The 16,062-nt window shown below is 39.8% G+C and overlaps 1 protein-coding gene and 1 long non-coding RNA gene across 4 annotated transcripts in view; one reads left to right on the top strand and one right to left on the bottom strand.

Moving 5' to 3' along the window:
- Positions 1–14,581, top strand: part of LOC138920198 (uncharacterized) — a 51,893-nt gene extending 37,312 nt beyond the window's left edge. The window contains exons 2-4 of the long non-coding RNA XR_011430972.1: positions 1,241–1,866; positions 7,524–7,630; positions 13,941–14,581. This is a non-coding gene — a long non-coding RNA (uncharacterized lncRNA). The remainder of the gene's footprint in view (positions 1–1,240; positions 1,867–7,523; positions 7,631–13,940) is intronic.
- PHF20 (PHD finger protein 20) overlaps positions 1–16,062 on the bottom strand; it is a 143,767-nt gene that overhangs the window by 41,897 nt on the left and 85,808 nt on the right. For all 3 annotated transcript variants that reach the window (XM_023626473.2, XM_070247600.1, XM_023626474.2), the window contains one exon: positions 1,417–1,695. In XM_023626473.2, coding sequence (XP_023482241.1) covers positions 1,417–1,695 — 279 coding nt within the window. The remainder of the gene's footprint in view (positions 1–1,416; positions 1,696–16,062) is intronic.

Raw genomic sequence — 16,062 nt, 5'->3', positions numbered from 1 at the left:
CTCAACTGAAACATTCAGTGAGTGTAAAATACACACTGGATTTTAAAGGCTTAGTACAAGAAAAAGAATATAAAATAGCTTACTTGTAATTTTTATAGTGATTACATGCTGAAACAATAGTATCTTCGATATACTGAGTTAATGAAATACATTATTAGAAGTAATTTCCCTTGTTTCTTTTTACATTTGAAAATGTGGCTACCAGAGGGGCCAGCCCCGTGGCTGAGTGTACTCCACTTTGCCAGCCCAGGTTCACAGGTTTGGATCCCAGGTGCAGACCTACTCCACTCATCAGCCATGCTGTGGAGGCATCTCACACACAAAGTAGAGGAAGACTGGCACAGATGTTAGCTCAGGGCTAATCTTCCTCACACACACACACACAAAAAATGCAGCCACTAGAAAAAGTTACACATGGCTCACATTATACTTCTAATGGATAATGCAGCACATATGACTAGGCCAAACTCCACCTCAACCTTGACACATTATGTCTTCACAGCATGGCTGAGGACTGACCTCTCACAAGGCAGAGATTGCATTAGTCTGCATGGCCCTGCCTCACTGTCCTGAAACCTGATTTTATACTTCCTTAGTAACACTGTCAGATACCCCAGGAGTTCCATATGCCATCTAATACCAATGTATTTTAAGGGAAAAGCTATAAGCCAAAAAATATACAGTGATGTTACTATTTCAGTTAAAAAAAAAGGCTGGGAACCTTGCAAAATTTATCAAAAACTCATTAATTCTTCTGAAATCCCCCAGAAACAAGTAATTTTCAGTTTCTGCAGGTTTTAGAAGAAATTTCCAGAAAGGTTCTCTATCTATAATAGAACACAAACATGAGATTTTATGGTAATCCTTACTACCACCATTGTAGTTTCTACGTAAAATAAACAATGCTGTTAGGAAACAGCTTCAGCTGTAATTACAATGAAATCAGACTCAAATTTGAGTCTCACAGGAAAATCACATACCAACTTTTAGCTCTTTTGTCCTTCTGTCCTGCTGGCAGGGATCGGGCATAGGTTCATAGGTTTAGGGGATGGGATGAAGGCACCATGATGTTCTGAGCATGAGTTCTGCTGGCTTCTGAAGGAACTCCCTTTCTCCTTGACTGTCCTCATTTCATACTAGGAGTACCAAGGCCTTCAAAGGCTAAGTGACTTTCTCAAGGTAACTCGAGCAGCAAGAGGCTGAGGTAAGAATGAAACTTACGTATTTTTGCTTCCTCCAGGAGGGCCACAGCTCCATGATGCAACTCCTAGGGATCACCTGTCACTTTCAATCTTTTGGGATTCAAATGGATGAGACCAACCTAATATCTGCTTTGTGTGTCAGAAATGAAAGCACTGTGACCTGTGCAGCAGAGGCTTCCATGATACAGATACAACACAGAAGCAAAATACTTACTTGGGGAACTGGCAGAGACTCGCTTCCTGGTCAGGCTCTCCTGACTGGCCTTGTCTGAAGCTGAAGAGCCCCTTGTTTGGACATGCCTCTTTCCTGGGCTCTCCTCTGGCTCTGGTGACTTCTCCATTCCATGGAAATACTTCATGTGATAGTGCAATAGTTTGGCTTTGCGGAAAAATTTCAAACAATCCACAACCTTGCACCTAAATTTGTGGTCTAGGTCGACAGTTGGTGCTTTAGATGTCAGAAAATCATCTGTTTTCTTAAAAGTATTTGTTACTGAAAAAACAAAAAGAAGATCCCTTGTGATTATCCTAGTTATTACAGTACATGCATTAACAAATGGCAATAGAAAGTGAAAGAGTAGCACGCATATACAGCTGGAGACATCAACCAGACTGCCATTACCTGCCAAGATTACTGTCTCAAGAGAATGGATACAACTTTAGGGTAAGTAACAGACACTCAACTATGACTCATCTTTTGAAAGAATAGATCAACAGATTTTGTTGTTGTTGTTGTTGCTGTTGTTGTTTTTAAAAGCAACCAGAGGGCCGGCCCAGTGGCACAGTGGTTAAGTTCACACATTCCACTTCAGCAGCCCGGTTTCCACCACTTCAGATCCCCAGTGCGGACATGGCACCCTCATTAAGCCATGCTGTGGTAGGCATCCCACATATAAAAGAGTAGAGGAAGATGGACACAGATGTTAGCTCAGGGCAAGTCTTCCTCAACAAAAAGAGGAGAATGGGCAGCAGATGTTAGCTCAGGGCTGATCCTCCTCAAAAAAAAAAAAAAAAAAAACAAAAGCAGCCATATACTTTCTCAGGGTTTCAGACTTTGGGGGAAAAACCGGAAAGTCCTAAAAAAATCAGGTATCCCAACCCAGCACTTATTATTCATGAGTTGGACCAGATTTACAGTAAAGACTTACTACCATCCTGATACCTGTGTGTGGACAGAACTAGGGAGTATTCTGGTGGGATCTCTTTATGAAACCTAAGGGATCTTAAAACAGCTTTTGCACAAGCAGCAGGTAACTGTGGCAAAGGTTTTAGAAAGGAGCTTTTGAGATTCATACCAGTACTTTGACCAAAAGGACTCAGAGGCTGTAAGGGGGAAAAAAAACTGAATGAGTTGGAAGGCATGAGGAAAACTCAGAAGACTGATCAAATTCAAAGAAACAAAAAAAGTTTGAGCCCAAAACCAAATAAACAAAAGGCAATGGTCTGTCATGCATCAATGACAAAAAGGAAAGCTGTCACAAAGACTTCATGTGTGTTAGAAACAGTTTATTGAAGACTCCCTTCACAAAGCCCTCACCCCAATGAGAGTAATCACCCTTAAACTCAAATCACTCCTACTCTATAGATTAGGTCACTCAAGAATACCCTTTCTTGACTGAATCAAACTTTTCCTAAATGCAATGGTAGAATTCTGAATTCTGATGCAATTTCCATCAGAAGTGGATAGCATGCCGAACCTTTGGTAAAGATTATGACTAATCTTTTAAGTACCATTCCATAATCAAAAGGAAGAAAAAAATTCTTAAACTCAATCTAAATCATATTCCACATTTCAAAATCAGCACTAGGATATGATTACAAAACTGGTAGGCTCAATGATCTGATGGATGCTGTTATACAGGCAATTTAACACAAGTAAAACATTACACACACACTACAAAGCAAAACACCTTAAAATCACTTTCTATCCATGACAAGAGATATAAGAAAGAGGCTCAAACCAGTTAAGAGAACAGTTAAGAGAAAAAAAGTAACATGAAGTAAAATGGAATACATACTTTTAGACAAACAGTTGTACAACAAAAGCACATCAGTGGAGAAATTCAAAAGTCAAACTTCCAATATACCCTATAATTCTTTCTTAAAACAAAATACAAATGGTTTCTCTGAATTTTGAACCATTTAAATTTGCCATTTTTGTAGGTTAGAAAAAGTTAAATATTGGCCATTTCATATGGTTCAATCTAATAATTACTTTTCCATATGATACATAGTCTTTCGAAAATCATTGCAGGGGCCAGCCCCATGGCCAAGTGGTTAAGTTCACATGCCCTGCTTTGGTGGCCCTGGGTTTCACCAATTTGGATCCTGGGCACGGACATGGCACCATTCATCAAGCCATGCTGAGGCAGCGTCCCACATGCCACAACTAGAAGGACCCACAACTAAAACATACAACTACGTACTCGGAGGGTTTGGGGAGAAAAAGCACAGAAAAAAAAAGATTGGCAACAGTTATTAGCTCAGGTGCCAATCTTTAAAAAAAAAAAAAAAATCATTGCAGACAACTCCACTTACCACTGCGTGAACAAAACTAAGTTCCAAGGTCGGGGAACATCATCACTGCCTGTCACCACTTAAGAACTAGAGCAGTCAAGTTCAGCTGCAGTAATCTCTGCCATGCTTTGGCTTGTGTTTAAAGCCCTAGTTTGTGATAAACTTATTTATAATGGAAAAGAAGAATGCCAAAATACAAACAGACTTGAATTGAAAAGAAAAAACTTTAAAGCTGAAAATAATGAGATCTTTGAGCCAATTCCATGAAGAATTACCATTCCCTCTATTCAAAAACTTTGCACGCTTCTGTACACACACAAGGCACAGAACAAAGACAGGACAATGGTTAAAAGTGTGGGCTCTTCAGCTTGGCTCCTCTACTTATTCTTCCTGTCTGTTTCCTCATGTGCAGGGTAGAGATAATAATGCCAACAACTTTACTGAGTTGTGAGAATTAAATAAATCATATGCAAAGAGCCTAGGAAAGTGTCTGGCATGTAATAAGTGCTCAAGAAATAGTGGTTCTTATTACCACAGTATCATTTGGACTTATGAACAAATGGGACTTATGAAGAGCCTTTCAGGCATTAACCTGCTCATAAGCAGCACCACATTCTCATGTCAGAGGCAGAATGGTACAATGGAAATAGCCCAACTTTAAATCCCAGCTGTACCCTTCATTAGCTTCATAAATACGCTGTGCGTGTCTTTTAACTATTCTGATTATCTAGTTTCTCATCTATAAAAGGGAATAATATGACCTATTTCAAAGAACTGAAGAGAGGGCTATAGATATATGTGTTTGGCAAAAGCAGGCCATTTCAAATATAAAATACATCTTGGTAAACAGGTTTTCTTGTTTATGGAACATGGCTTGGAAGAGCTATTGTAATTATCAACCAAGGTGAAACATTCATTGGACCAGCCCTCATCAGCTCTGGCTGGGAGACGCATCACTCTATAAACACTTAGTTTTGTCTACATCCTTCCAAAAATGTGAAATCCAAAACCAACCACAAGAGAGTTAGTACGGCCATTCAGTGGGATTATAACCACCACCTTTCATCATATCTTTTACTAATGCAGCCAAAGATTTTTTTTTTAATAATCACACTATATGGTGCTGGATAGCACCAATATTGGTCCACCAAAATCCTAAACTTTGTGTTGTCTGTCTTTATAAAATATGAATTAAAGCGCATTTCTATTTTCCCCAAATAGTTTTGTCAAACTATATGTTAGAAGTTACATTTACCCCTAATAAACTCCAACTAATTACTTTAGTTTAAGAATTTCATAATTCTTGATTCTGTAATCTTATACATTCTTAGGTCTTTAGCCACGTTACTGATAAAGATGCCCAGTAGGACAGACTTAGGAATAACCTTCAGGCTGACACCAATCAATTAGTCTACACTCTCTGGATAGAGGTGCCTTAGCCAATTCAATTTTATCTATGCAGACTACCCATGAGCTCATACATCTATCTCCTCATTGTCCAGAATAATTTTCAGGAGAGAGATGGTTAAACTAACTGCTGAAAGAAAGATATGCCTGGTGTGATAGAGCTATAGACTAAAGGTTTGTGTCCCCCAAAATTCATATGCTGAAATCTAATCCCTGATGTAATGGTATTTGGAGGTAAGGCTTTTGTGAGGTGATTAGGTCATGAAGGCAGAGCCCTCATGAATGGGACTAGTGCCCTTATAAAAGAGACCTCAGAGAGCTCTCTTGCCCCTTCCACCCTGTGAGGTTACAGTGAGAAGATGGTTATCTATGAACTATAAGGTGAGCCCTCACCAGACACTGAATTCTGCTGGGGCCTTGATCTTGGACTTCCCAGCCTCCAGAAGTGTAAGAAATAAACTTCTAGTGTTTATGAGCCACCCAGTTTATGGCATTCCGTTACAGCAGACCGAATGAACTAAGACAGACAGTCTACCAATTCAGGATGCCTCTCAAAAGGATCTAAGTTTAGTTTGGCAGGATGAAAACTCCTCCTGACAAAAACAAAATCCTGAATTCCTCAGAGCTAAGCAGAAAGGCAGGAACAGCTGGACCTCCAAAGGTGAGTAAGTTTGACACTCAGGTGGGCCACCTGCCTCTGAGAGGCAGTACTAGGATCACAGAGGCTCAGGTGAGCAGAGGAACTCCTGAGGAGAGAAGACACTGCCAGGTGTCACTGTCACAAAGCCCATGGCCAAACCAAGAGCTTTTGTCAAGACAGCACCATTAATAAGACAAAATAAGTTGCTGAGTTTTGTCTAAAAGAGTTAAACATCAAAAGAAGAAAAGATTTGGGCATTATGAATCTTCAACCATGGAAGTTCAGGAAGTAAGATTCCCGCATAAATTCACCTCAGTTAAGTATAATCCATTGATATACAAGCCCTTCTGATCACAAGCCTGTCAGTAATCTACCTCACACTGTTGGGAAAAAACAATCAACACAAGAGTCAGGGTGAGGCAAGCAGCAAATAGGGTTTAAATCAGTTATGGATAATAGCCTGTGACAAAAATCTGATAAACTACACAATTAACTATAATTTCAGACCCACAAATCAAAAAGTAGATTAAAAATATTACATAGTAATAAAATAATGTTTGTGCTTTTTAATGATGAGAAAATATTTAGGGTATGTTAAATTAAAATGAAACAACGGCAAAAAGGATATTTAAACACCCAAAATGTAAGTAACTGTTTCTTTTTCATGAAGGTCTTGCAAACTGTACTATTTTGTTTTTTGACTCAACAAATTTTTAAAGATATGAAAAATTTTCCAGACTTCACAATTTTATCCTAATTTTCCCATATGAAAGCCAAAATAAGCCCTCCGGATACACAATGAAGGCTGCAGTTTAGCCAGTGTAGGCCATGTGGTTCCCTCTGTTTGGCAAACCTCTCCCACGTGCAAACTAAGCCCTACTCACCCTCAAATGCCACCTCCTTGCACAATGCTTCTCCTTGGTCTCTCAGGAGAAAAGATTCTGTCCTGTCTTCTCTGGATTCCCATAAGTACTTCATGTACTTGTAGTATCTGTCCCTTTCTAATCTATTACAGTTGGTTCTGTTCATTTCTTATTCTAAAATCCTGAATTCAGGAATGTGCTCCATTCCTTACTTCTCTTACAGTACTTACCTAGTGCACTACTACATCAAACAAGAGAATTAGCCTAAGACTGTCTCCTCATCACTAAATGTGAACAAAATACTGATTTCACAAGGCTCCTACATGTTTCCATGAGGTAACAGAAGAGATAACCCAGTATTAACTGCAACAGGTTACTTGAACATTAGTTGTCCTCATGTTTGTCACCGACCTCACAGTTATTTGCTTAAAACAAAGTAACGCATAATCTCAGCCAGGGGTCCATGCATCAGTGGCGCAACCTGCAAAATTTTAACATCTAATTGCCCCACTTTATTAATCAAACACTTAAGTATTAATACTAATTAATAAAAAGTAGCAACAGTAAAGTGATGAAACCAGCAAAAATGTTTTACATTTTAAAAGGAAAATTGAAAACAATATGCACAGCATAACTATACTCAAGAAAACCCATAAAAGAAATATTAGGAGCAAAACACAAAATTATGTAAAAGAATAATATATAAAATATATTATTTTTCAGAACTGTAACTATGTAAACAATGGCACGCTTTTGGTTATGAGATTTCAAGCAAAAATAAATCAGTTTTTTCTATTTTTCCATATGTTCTAATATGTTATAATAGCCATATTATTTTCACAGTAGAAAGAACAACACAATTCTTTAATATTTTTACGTTATATTCCTCCCCAGAACAGAAACATGGTGATGGAAGCATGGTCAAGAAACTAGGAGAGCCACTAGTTGCTGAAAGGGCCTACTGGGTCACAGTCTACACAAATCTCAAGTCTCACACACAGGTATGTATTTGCCAATGAGAGGACAGTTCATTTGGAACACATATCGCTGATGGCACCAACTTAGTGACATCATCCACTCTTGGTCCTTAACAATACGGGAGTAGTTACTAGGAGACAGAGGGCAGACAATATGTAAATTAAATCCTTGAGGGAACCTGGTTCAAAAGCTAGGGGTAACTGAATTACCCTAGGGGGAGAAGGTAAACCACTGATACCAATTTATTTCGGTTTTAGAAAGCAGCATGGAAATCAGTATTTGCAATGACAGTCATGTAACGACAGGATTATGTTCTGAGAAATGAGACATTAGTCGATTTTGTTGTTGTGCAAACACTGTAGAGTGTACTTACACAAACCTAGATGGTATAGCCTACTACACACCTAGGCTATATGGTACTAATCTTACGGGACCACCATTGTATATGCGGTCATCATTGACGGAAACTCATCATGCATTATGCAGCACATGACTGTAGTTACCAGAATTACCATTTAAATGCACTGGGCTCTTCCAAAGATTTATGTTTGTAGGAATTGAGGCAAAGCATATGCTCTCCCCTGGGCTCCCAGGCTCAAGATCCCAAGAGTCACCCTTTGCTCTTGTCTCTCCCAAATTACTAGTACATGTTGGTATACGCAGAGAAAAGTAGTCCACAGAATTTAAATTTGCTTTAAATAATGGTAACTCTAAAGAATACCTTCTTTACTTTTTTGGGGGGAGGGGGGAATAGTCTATCAGATTCTCCTAATAAACTCTGCCTCCTGGTATTCACACCCATGTGTAATCCCTTCCCCTCAAGTGTGGGCAGGACCTGTATCTTGCTTCTAATAGAATACAGCAAACGTGACACTAAAGTCACTTTCATGATTATGTTACATAAGATTATAACATCCAGGGGCTGGCCCCGTGGCCGAGTGGTTAACTTCATGCGCTCCACTTCGGTGGCCCAGGGTTTCGCCGGTTCGGATCCTGGGCATGGACATGGCACTGCTCATCAGGCAGTTGAGGTGGCATCCCACATGCCACAACTAGAAGAACCCACAACTAAAAAAAAATATACAACTATATACTGGGGGGATTTGGGGAGAAAAAAGCAGGGAAAAAAAAAAAAAAGATTGGCAACAGTTGTTAGCTCAGGTGCCAATCTTCAAAAAAAGAAAAAATAAGATTACCACATCCATCTTACTAGTAGGTACTCTCCCTTGCTGGCTTGATGAAATAAACTACTCTGCTGTGAGCTACTCTACGGAGAGGCCCACGTGGCAAAGAACTGAGAGTGCCAGCAAAAAACTGTGGCCCTCAGTCCAACAGTCTGGAAGCAGATCCTTCCCCAGTAGTTTCCACATAAGAATGAAACCCTGACCAACCCCTTGACTGCAGCCCTGCAGAGGACCCAGTTAAGCTGTGCCTGGACTCCTTACCCACAGAAACTGTGAGAAAATAAATGTGTTGTTGTAAGCCACTATGCTTGTGCTTAGATTGTTTCACAGCAATAGATAACGTAGAGTACGATCAGTAGCACTCTCATTTTCTGTATACTTGGGTAAGGCTTCAGACTTTCCCTTTTATGACAAGCATACATTACTTTCATACTAAACAAAGTTTTTAAACTATGTTTTCTGAAATGTAGCTTAGAAATAAATGTCCTGTTTAACCTGTTTTTTGTATACCCATTGCCAGGACCTCAAACCTCACATATGACTATGATATTGATATTCAGTCTGGTTGACAATACTCAGTCTAGCATTCTAAGCCCATGTCAATCTAAGTACCATCTTGCTTTCCAAACTCATCTCCCAGTAATCCACAAGGAGGCCTCAGCAGCTGCCAGAGCCAAGTGCTGCCCCAGCAGCTGCTTCATGCTCTCACAGCTTACACCTCTGCTCATGCTGAGCCCTCTCCCTGCCATTCCTCCCTGGCTCAGCCAGGCATTCACTTTTGTCCAGACCCAGCTCACTCCATGCTCAGGAAGGCATCCAGATGGCCCTGACTCTCAGGGACCACACGCTACCAACTCTTGGCACAAATGACTATCTGCTGCACCCCATCTTTAGCACCTTAGATCTGCTCCCAGATCTTGTTGTTACTTCTCTAGTCAGAATATAAGGGCCACTTCTCATTGTCGTGTCTGCTCAGCACCAACCCCTAACACAGTTGGCATTCTTGTCAGCAATGATACCACATGACTCCAGTAGTTTAATACTTTTTTGACATGTACTTCAAATACTATAATGAATAAGATATTTTTCAGGTCTGTGAAGGAGTAATTTTCTCAGTTTCGAAGCAAGAAAAACCAGTTGAATAGAAACATAAAGAGATTTAAACATTCACAGCAAGTCCAGTCAAATGCTTAGAATAAAAAAGCAAATAATTAAAATGTCCGTAAATAAGGGCTGGCCCAGTGGCGTAACGGTTAAGTTCACATGCTCCACTTTGGCGACCTGGGGTTTGCCAGTTTGGAGCCCAGGCACAGACCCAGGTACCGCTTATTAAGTGGTCAAGCTTATCAAGGAAGATGGGCACGGATGTTGGCTCAGGGCCAATCTTCCTCAGCAAATAGAGGAGGATTGGCAGCAGATGTTAGCTCAGGGTTAAATCTTCTTCAAAAAACACCAAAAAATGTACATAAATAGAGGAATAGTTGAACAAGTTATGGGAAGTCTGCTTTATGTAATTCTAACCAGCCATTTAAAAGAATGAAGTAGCTCTGTATTTACTCATACGGATAATCTCAAGATATATTATTAAGTGAAAACAGTTACTTGTCCAGTACATACTGAATGACCCATGCATGGTTATAGGTGGGGAAAAAAGACATTTATTATAAAAATGCATAGAAAAGACACTATAGGAGAGAAATCAAACTACTGACAGTGGTTACCTCTGGAGAGGGGCTTGGGCTAGAAAGCCAGTTGGCAAAGATGAACTTGCACATTTTCTGTGTATACCCAAGGAGGAAATTGCACATCTAGCACTCAGATCTTGGTTTCTAAATACAATTCTCCACTTAAAAGAAATCAGGGCCTCTTGGAGAAGTAGCTGAATCCAGGGTTGGGTAAGTATAAGATGTGATTCCAAAGAAGTGCTCAAAGAACGATAAAGACATAGAAACCAGTTTGAAGGGCTCCCACTGGCCGAATCTGGGACAATATGAGTATTAAAATAAATAATGATAGAAACAGATTATGACCCATAGAACAAAATTAGAATCCATGAGTCTATGTGGAAATAAATAAATAAAAGAAAGAAAGAAAGGAAAGCTCTTTCTTTTTTTTTGGAGGAAGATTAGCCCCGAGCTAACTGTTGCCAATCCTCCTCTTTTCACTGAGGAAGACTGGCCCTGAGCCAACATCCATGCCCATCTTCCTCCACTTTATATTTGAGACACCTACCATAGCACGGTTTGCCAAGCAGTGTCATGTCCACACCTGGGATCCGAACCAGCGAACTCTGAGCTGCCAAAGCGGAATGTCTGCACCCAACCCCTGCACCACCAGGCGGTCCCCAGAAAGCTTTTTCTTATAACAGAACACAAACTAATAAATGTAGAAGGAATGATGAAAGTTAGAAATCAACATTTGACAGCCATCAGAGTAAAAACTGTTTCAGGCAAGAAATATCAATGGATGTTAAAATAGCAAAGGAATGTCTAATGAAGAAACAAGATATTGGGCCGGCCCAGTGGCAAAGCGGTTAAGTTTGCACATTCTGCTTCGGCGGCCCAGGATTTGCCAGTTCAGATCCCGGGTGCGGACCTGTGCACTGCTTGTCAAGCCATGCTGTGGCAGGCGTCCCACATATAAAGTAGAGGAAGATGGGCACGGATGTTAGCTCAGGGCCAGTATTCCTCAGCAAACAGAGGAGGATGGGTGGCGGATGTTAGCTCAGGGCTAATCTTCCTCAAAAAAAAAAAGAAACAAGATATTTACATAGTCTCAAAGTATCCTTTCACAAGAAACTTATTAATTATAAAGAGGAAAACCAATAGCTTTACAGTGGAGAAAGCTGGCAGATACTACCTTAGCCAAGTGATCAAAGGTAACATCACCAACAAACGGGACAGATAACATGTGCCTCCTGATAGAGTGCACTTGAAAAGGACACATCACTTACATGTTATTTCTGCTAAAAGTGAGTAACCTAAATTTAATCATGAGGATATATCAGAAAACTCCAATTAAGGGACACCATATTCTTTACAAATGTCAAGGTCATGAAAGACAAAGACTGAAGACTTGTTTCAGATGAAAGAGACTAAAGAAACATGACAATTAAATCCAATGTGTCATCCTGGATTGGATCCTGACCAGAAAAAAATGTTTTTCCCAATTTTGCTATAAAGGACATTATTAAAACTACTGATGAAGTATGAATAAGGTCCTGATTTTGATAATTATATCGTGGTAATGTAAGAGAACATGCCTGTTTTTAAGACATATGCACTGAAGTATCTAGGGGTAAAAGTCTGCACCTTATTTTCAAACAATTCAGAAAAAATGCTTTAAAAAAACATTAACAAAGTCAACATAAATCGCTAACAACTGGGGAATCTGGTTGAAGGTATATGGAATTCTTTGTACTATTTCTGCAACATTTTTATAAGTCTGAAATTACTTCAAAATAAAAACTTCTAAATACACACAGGGAAAAAAATACATATGCAGGAAAAATACTTTGAGGCCACAGAATAGCTAAGTGGAAGGAAAGCAATTCTGCCAAGGCCATCCCCTAGAATGCATCTCCACACTGAGCCTTCACAGAAATCACTGAGCATTTATTCCACAAGATGGCAGAGCTGCCTCAAGTGCCAGAGCTGCGTTTTCAGCAGCTCAGGCTGTCTTCTGTGCTGGACTGGATGTACTGCCTTCCCCAGCTCCTCCTCCTGCTGCCCAAGAGCCTCCATCACACTGATTTCTCAGATCATGATTCCATCCCAGGTTAGAAATTCCAAGACTGGCACGAGCTCAGGACAGTAATCACTAAACAGTGACTAAGGAAGCAGCAGCCTGGCCTCCAGGGGCTTTGATGGATGTTTCTGATGATGATACTACCCTCCTTCCTGCTGACTTACATAATACATTCCTGGTGAATGAGTTCTCAACAACCCTCTCCTCTCCCAGCAATCTTTCTGGATCGTCCTGTACTCACCACTAAGCCCATGTTCCAAAAGAAACACCCAGGAACACCATTCAGTTTGCACATCAACACATCTTCTCCCCTCAAATTAAAGAATTCCAAAGGCACCATTCTGTCTGGAGTACTGACATCACTTGTATCACAAACTGCTCTTCAACTCTGGCTGCCCTACTAAGCCTCTTACTTGGAGCATACACACTGCTTTAACGAGTGCCCTCAACAGCAAATGAGAGTTGCACATCACATTGTGTAACTTCCCTAAAGGCAGGAACTGTGTTCACTTCACCTCACTTACACAGCACTCAGCATCTCATCACATGGCATCAGGCACTCAGTTGGATGATGGGAGTCACAGACTCTGCATCACCAGACATTAGGAACTCTGGCTAAGTCACTCCTTCTTGCCAAGTATTAGGCTTTCTGCCTACAAAACAGGAAGAGTTAATAGTGAAAAATTAGAACTAACTTAAATGTCTTCCAGAAGGGAATAGTTAAATAAGTTATGGAATATCCATACAATGAAATAAATTGTATGTAATTTTGACAAGAGATGAAGTGACATGGAAAAATATCATAAATGAAAATAGCAAGCCATTGAATAATATAAGAATATGATTCCATTATTGTGTTTTTTAAAAGCTATATGTGTATATCTATTTGTTTGTATATGCACAGAACCATGTCGGGAAGGATGAAAGGCCACACGTCAGATTGTACTGTGGTCTCTTCAAGAATGAGAAAGCTATCTTAGGGAGGACTTTTCACTTTTTTTCCTATTTGGTTTTAATTTTTCCTAGCATGTATTTGTTTTGAAATTTATTTTTAAAAACACCAAAATGACTCTTTATAACTTTTTAAATAAGGGTCCCAGCAGCTTTAACTCAGAGAGTAGTTGTGAAAATTCATCAAGAACTAGTACTTATAAAGAATAATGTTCTGGCTGTGAAAAATCAAACTTCATTTAAAAATCAACATTAAACAAAACCTTTCACTGCTATTTCCTCATGATTCAAAAATGATGACCATACTAAGTCTAAACAGTCTGGGATGATCTTAAGTTCCTGGCATATTATGTTTTTTAATAAATAAAATTAATGAATAACTTATGTGACTTAACTTTTAATACCTTAAAAAACATATTAAAATACCTTTTCACATTAATTTTCAAAACAGATTTTTTTTTTTTGAGGAAGATTAGCCTGAGCTAACATCTTCTGCCAATCCTCCTCTTTTTGCTGAAGAAGACTGGCCCTGAGCTAACATCCGTGCCCATCTTCCTCTTTACGTGTGGGACATCTACCACAGCATGGCTTGATGAGCAGTGCCATGTCCACACCCGGGATCCGGACCAGCGAACCCTGGGCTGCCGAAGTGAAACATGCGCACTTAACCACTGCGCCACCACACCGGCCCCTAAAACAGATTCTTTATTTGATCAAATATATTGCTTTTTCTAAATCCCCAAATCCAACAGGAACTTTGGAAAAAGAACACTGCACTAAAGAATAGGACTTACTTGAAATTTTGTTTGGAAAAAGAGTTGTCAATGTGATGGCAGATCTACAAATATTTAAGCTGGGCAATGAACAATCAATAATGCTATTTACCATTTATCAACTGGAAGCATCCAGGACAATCTAGTCTTATAAGTGCCTCCCTGAGGTTAAGGAGATAAATTGTTCATCTTTGTGGGTTTTTCTAACCCCCTCCAGCTTTCCTCTCTCTTCCTCAAAGTTTTGGTGCATAAGAAATACGGAAATCATTGTTGAACAAGTGACCCAACGAATTAAATGTTACCCATTACTTAATTGATGAAATAACTTTTCCAGTGGATCTATTTACTCTGGCTGGGAATAAAAGGTATTCAACAGTATGCTGAATGAAAGGCCAGAGGTGAGAGTGTATCTGCCATGCTTACAGGATAGCAAGGAGACAATGTGGCTGGAGCAGAGTCAGCGGGATGGACAGAGAGTGAGGAAAGATGAGGTTGGAGAGGTAACAGGTGCCAGAAGAAGCAGGGCCACTGCAGGCTAGTGTAAGGACCTGAAGCACTCATGACCAAATACCAACAGTTCTGAGCAGTGGGAGGCATGAACGCTAGTTTTATTATTCTTAAGACTTTTCTGGATTTCTTTACAAATATATCACTATTTAAAAAAAAAAAAAAGGCAAGACCAACAGGAGTATACTGAAGACGAGATCACTTCCATAAATGAGGTAAAAGGTACCAAGAAAATACCTGGCAAAGTTTGAATAAGGTCCTGATTTGGTAATTATATTGCGGTAATGTAAGAGAATACTCTTGTTTTTAGGAAGTATACACTGAAGTACTTAGCAGTAGAAGTAGGCAACTTATTTTGAAACAATTCATACACAAAAAAATTTTTAATAACTTAAGGCCACAGAATAGCTAAGAGGAAGGAAAGCAACTTTACCAACAGAGAGATTCAGGTGAACATTTCATGGCTATCCTCTATCCTGCAAAGGAAGCATTTTCTGTAGCTCCATAAAGTCCTCAAAGTAAGTGACATCAGTCTGGCAGCAACTTACCTGCTCAGCCTTAACTTACTTCAGGAAGCCTGCAACTAAGTCAGAAAGCACATCTCACAGTCTCAGAAAAGACCCTATGCTTATGCTGTAGATGCTGCTCTATCTCCAAGCGCCTAAGGGCTGCTCATCCTTCAAGGCCTGTCCAAGTACCACCTTCTTCCTTTCCTGTCTCCAAACCACCAATCTAAATACCACCTCTCTCCCAGAGTCAGATCCAAATAGCATTTAATGAACACTAAGACCAGGAGCACCCCATTCATCATTGTATGCTCAACAGTTAGCCGAGCTCCTGGGCACAGAGTAAGGGCTCAACAAGTGAGTCCTGAGTTCAACTTCCATGTGACAGGCACACATTATCTCTGTCAGTCTCCCCTCCTATAGTTTTAAGAATTTTCCAAGACACAACCTTACTTTCTCTCTTGTACACAAGTACCTGCAGTATTATCCATTCCTCTGAACAAAAAGAACTAGAAGGGTATTGACCAGATGTCTCATTCATCTCTCGAACCCCTACAACAATGAATTCTCAACCAATTTTCCACCATAGTACACGTTTCATAGCTACAACTTCCCAAACTACAATGGCCGTAACTCTGACTCTCCTACTCAAGAAAGCATGGAGAACACAAGAGGATGAAATCTAAATTATTACAGGCATTGCACTAAATCGGACCTGGTTAATTTAAAATCAATCATTTGCAAAATCTATTACAGCCATTACCCTAAAACTAACCTGGGTAACTCA

This window comes from Equus caballus, chromosome 22 (genome assembly GCF_041296265.1).
Source record: "Equus caballus isolate H_3958 breed thoroughbred chromosome 22, TB-T2T, whole genome shotgun sequence".
NCBI lineage: Eukaryota > Metazoa > Chordata > Mammalia > Perissodactyla > Equidae > Equus > Equus caballus.
This window is presented reverse-complemented; position numbering and strand designations above follow the sequence as displayed.